The sequence below is a fragment of the Penaeus chinensis genome, chromosome 37 (assembly GCF_019202785.1).
Source record: "Penaeus chinensis breed Huanghai No. 1 chromosome 37, ASM1920278v2, whole genome shotgun sequence".
NCBI classification, from domain to species: domain Eukaryota; kingdom Metazoa; phylum Arthropoda; class Malacostraca; order Decapoda; family Penaeidae; genus Penaeus; species Penaeus chinensis.
In genome coordinates, this window is record NC_061855.1 from 3,963,753 (window position 1) to 3,968,752 (window position 5,000).

General features: G+C 39.1%; 1 protein-coding gene across 1 annotated transcript in view; it reads left to right on the plus strand.

The window, feature by feature from the left end:
* Positions 1–5,000, plus strand: part of LOC125045564 — a 27,683-nt gene that overhangs the window by 2,650 nt on the left and 20,033 nt on the right. Inside the window, exons 3-5 of the mRNA XM_047642892.1 lie at positions 459–616; positions 2,585–2,714; positions 4,388–4,552. Coding sequence (XP_047498848.1) covers positions 459–616; positions 2,585–2,714; positions 4,388–4,552 — 453 coding nt within the window. The remainder of the gene's footprint in view (positions 1–458; positions 617–2,584; positions 2,715–4,387; positions 4,553–5,000) is intronic.

Below are 5,000 nucleotides of genomic sequence, written 5' to 3' on the forward strand. Positions count from 1 at the left end.
CTCCTCCCCTAACTATAATCACGATTTTATCTACAACCATTTTTTTCCTCCTCCTCCTATTCCCTCATTTATAATCACAAATATATTTACAACCAATTTCTTTCTTTCTCCTTCTCCAACCAATTCCCTACGCCGTTTTTAACAATTACATTTCCATTTTTAACCATATTTTCATCATCATCATCATCTTCTTCTTCTTCTTCTTCTTCTTCTTCTTCTTCTTCTTCTTCTTCTTCTTCTTCTTCTTCTTCTTCTTCTTCTTCTTCTTCTTCTTCCTCCTCCTCCTCCTCCTCTCGCCCTTCATTTAAAATCCCAATTCCATTTACCTTTTGTTATTATTATCATTTTTTTCCTCTTTTTTTTCCCTTCTCATCTCCATGCTCCCCATTTATAAACCCAACTTCACCTACAACCAATCTTACAGCATTTACAATTATCACAACTTCGTTTACAAACAGAGAGTAGGCGCCAGCATGATCGTGGACGAGGTGTATGACATCGACGAGGAGCAAGGCGTTTTGGTGACGACCGAGCATGGCAAGTTCACCAAGACGAATTATTACACGAAGTCAAGCCAGACGTTCGTGGTGAGCGGGACGGACTGTGAAGTGGGAGGGTAAGCTAGTTTATTTTATTTTTTATATCTCTTTTATTGTTGTTATGTTTGTTTTATGGCGTTTTTATGATTTAATTTTTTTTTTTTTTTTTTGGTTTTGTTGTTATGTATATTTGATAGTTGTTGTTGTTGTTGTTGTTGTTGTCTTAGAATGTATATTATCATTATCATCTTTTTAAACTGTAAATGCAAGTGTAATGGTTATTATTATTATTGTTATTTTCATTATTATCATAAAAGTATTATCATGACTTCATTATTGTTGTAGTTATTATTAATGCTCTATACAAGTTCTATATGTAGGCCTACTTTTTCTTGGTACTCAAATTTAATAAGATGAAACACTTTCTCCACATTTAACAAAATTATACCTACGTACAATTCATTAACATTCTTTAGGCATAAAAAATCGTCTCCTCATTCATTCCTGAATTCATTAAAAAATACCTAGGTATTTAACCTAACATATCACACAATCCATTTTTTTTTTGGCATTTCAAAACACTTATATATTTTCGAAATCTACTTCTCTCAAATGAACATAACACATTAAACACTTACCTTGTGATATGTTCAACACTTCCCTCATAACACTTTTCCTTATTAAGTTCAAAACTCAATTTCATTTAGTTTGAAACCTTATCAAAACGTGTTATATTCACCTAGCACATAACGCATTTAAACCTTATCATCGGTAAACTTGGAAATGACGCCTAATACTGATTTCCGGATGAAAAAAAAAAAAATGTTTTAATGAAAGCTCTTCTCGTGTTTCGAATTAATCAGGCATTCAATTCCTTAGCAAACGAAACACAGCAACGATACCGACCGACATATCTAGGGAGGGAAGGATAAGTATAACCGAGCAAATTGCAGGGTGAAAAGCTAATGATCCAAGGAGAAAACATTTAGTAATTCAGTTATTGTGAAGCACATTCATCGTAAACTAATGTGTTTCGTTCCCTAACTCGCTTTCAAGAGGATGCCTCACCCCCACCCTTTGTTATAACTGTAATATTTAGCATTTTAAAGGCTAAACAGCACCTTATACACAGCCTAACCATATCGGATTTGAATTTTAACTGACTCCCCTCAGGTCGAGCTTCTATCAAGGGATTATCTATTACAATTCTTATTGGCTCTAATAGACTGGTCGCTAGTGCCTACTGTCACGTGCCAGCCAAGCGCAATTCCCAACGGCTCATTTGATTTCCTTCGATTACGTCATTCGCTACAATGCCATAGATCTCTTGGAGTTGTTACAAGTTTTACACCCTCTCTACTGTTATAAGCTTATGAAGGAAATGCTATAGAAAAAAAGGGTCTTTGAGTGTTATGTTTTTGGTGTAAGGCGTCATTTCCAATAATACTTTTTTTGTTTTTAATTTGCCACATTTAAAACTTACTTTCATTTACCTTATACTGGATTTATAACTTGTCTTTACTTACATAATTTCGTGTCCAATATACTTACGTTCGCTTATCTTACACCATACTGAAGACTTATATCTTATACCACGTCCAGTACTTACGTTTACTAACCTTATACCGTATTAAAAACTTACCTTGTTACCTTATACCATACTTAAAACTTTCCTTCATTAATTTTATACCACACTTATACCCTCTACACTCTACCACATTCACTCATCACGTCCCATCACTTACCTTATACCACATCCCTCCACTTCCCTTATACCACACTCACCCACCCCCTTATACTATACTCACCCCCCCTTATACCACACTCACGCCCCTTATACCACACTCACCCCCATTATACCACACTCACCCCCATTATACCACACTCACCCCCCTTATACCACCCTCTACCCCTTATACCCCACCCTCTACCCCTTATACCCCACCCTTATACCACACTCACCCCCCATATACCCACCCCTATACCACACTCATCCCCCTTATACCCCACTCACCACCCCTTCCCTCCCTCCCTCCCCCCCGCAGCCTGGTCGACCACAAGGGGTACCACCTGTGGGGCTGGCATTACGTGAGCGACGACCCCAATGGCAAGAAGAACTTCCTCTACGGCCCGTCGGCGCTCCTGAGGCTGGTCAGGGACTACGCGATACAGATGGTGAGTTTCGGGCGGGGTGGTGGGGTGGGGTGGTGGGTGGAGGGGGGGGGGAGAAGTAGGGGGTGGGGTGGGGGGAGGGGGGGGTTGTCTCTCTCTCGCTGATTCTTTCGCTTGCTCTGGCTGTTTGTTTGTCTGTCTTGCTCTGGCTGTTTGTCTGTCTTGCTCGCTCTGGCTGTTTGTTTGTCTGTCTGTCTGTCTTGCTCTGGCTGTTTGTCTGTCTTGCTCGCTCTGGCTGTTTGTCTGTCTGTCTTGTTCACTCTGTCTGTCTGTCTGTCTCTCGCTTGCTCTGTCTGTTTGTCTCTCTCTCGCTCGCTCTGTCTGTCTGTCTCGCTCGCTCTATCTGTCTGTCTGTCTCTCTCGCTCGCTCTGTCTGTTTGTCTGTCTCGCTCGCTCTGTCTGCCTGTCTGTCTATCTGTCTTGCTCGCTCGCTCGCTCTGTCTGTCTGTCTCTCTCGCTCGCTCTGTCTGTCTGTATGTCTGTCTCTCTCGCTCGCTCTGTCTGTCTGCCTGTCTGTCTATCTGTCTTGCTCGCTCGCTCGCTCTGTCTGTCTGTCTCTCTCGCTCGCTCTGTCTGTCTGTATGTCTGTCTCTCTCGCTCGCTCTGTCTGTCTGTCTGTCTCTGACTCTCTCTCTCTCTCTCTCTCCTATTTTCATTTGTTTTATGGGGTTATCATTGTTACTATTTATTTATCTCTTACTGGCAAGTTTTGCGTTTGTTTGCTTTATTTATCCATTTATATATTTTCTCTTTACTGGCGAATTTTACGGTTTTGCGTTTCCTGTTTCCTTTTTCTTCTTCTCCTTCTCCTTCTCCTTCTCCTTCTCCTTCTTCCTCTTTTCTTTCCTATGATTTTTCGATAATTCTGCTTTGTGTTTGAGAGGTTAGTATATTAGTCACTGTCGATTCTGAACATCATTTGATAAATATACTAACATATGAGATAATGAAGATTGAAATAAAATAAGTATTTTGTCTGTAAGTTTTTTCATTTATTAACTTGAAAGAGTGGTTTACAAATACGTAGAAAATTCTTCAAGGGGCGAATAAGGTAGATAAAGTATAAGAGAAAAAAGAAGAAGATCGACAACCGTACAGACGAATTTCCCGCCTTTTTTAAGAATACAAAGGCAATGTGGTATTTTTTTTTCTTTTGTTTTTGTTTTTTTGTTTTTTTAAGGATACAAAGATAATGTGGGCCTTTGCACTCTTTTCATCTTTTTTTGTCTTATTTTTCTTAGATGTATAAGGTTAATACGACCTTTTTTTTCTTTTCTCTTTTACATTATTCTGGATTTTTTTTCCCCATTTTTTGTAGGAATACCGAAAATTTGGTCTTTTATTATTTTCTTTTTTTCTGTTTTCCTTCCTTTATTTTATTATTATTATTATTATTATTATTATTTTAGGAATAGAAAGCTAATACAATTTTATTTCATTTTCCTCTTTTCAGGAATGCAAAGGTCTTGCGATTTTTTTCTTTCTTTTAAGGATTATAAAGATAATACGTTTTCTTTTTTCTTTTCTTTTTTTCTCTCTAACAAATAGATAAAAGTAAATAAAGAAATCAACAAAAAAAATAAGAAAACAATATTAAAAAAAAAAACCTTTACCAATTTTTTCTCTTACCTATTTATCAACCCTTATCTATCTCCCTATCTATCTATTTTATTCAGGAATACAAAGGTATCGTCGAGGTCCGTGGCATCATGGCAGACCACTGGTTCGTTGAGACAAGAGATAATTATACAATCGATTATTATTTCGCTGTCGATGAGTGGCAGATGCCTTACGGACACGCTCTGGATGGAATTAGTCTGAAGGCGCCGCTGCAGGTGAAGGTGAGGGAGAAAAGACGTTTTTTTTGGTGCGTTTGATGGGTTTTTGTTTTGTTTTTCGCCGTTTTCTCGTTCTGCTTCTTCCTCTTCATTCGTATTTTTTTCTCTTTCTGTCTGTTTGTTTGTCTTTCTTTCTTTCTTTCTTTCTTTCTTTCTTTCTTTCTTTCTCTCTTTCTCTCTCTCTGTCTTTCTCTCTTTCTCTCTCTCTCTCCCACTCTCCCTCTCTCCCTCCCTCACTCCCTCCCTCCCTCTCTCTCCCTCTTTCTCTCTCTCCCTCTCTCTCTCTCTCTCTCTCTCTCTCTCTCTCCCTTTCTCTCTCTCCTTATCCTCCATTTCCCCTTATCATCTCTCTCTCTCCCTCTCTCTCTTTCCCTCCCTCCCTCTCTCCCTCTCTCTCTCCCTCCCTTCCTCCCTCTCTCCGTCCCTCCCTCCCTCCCTCCCTCCCTTCCTT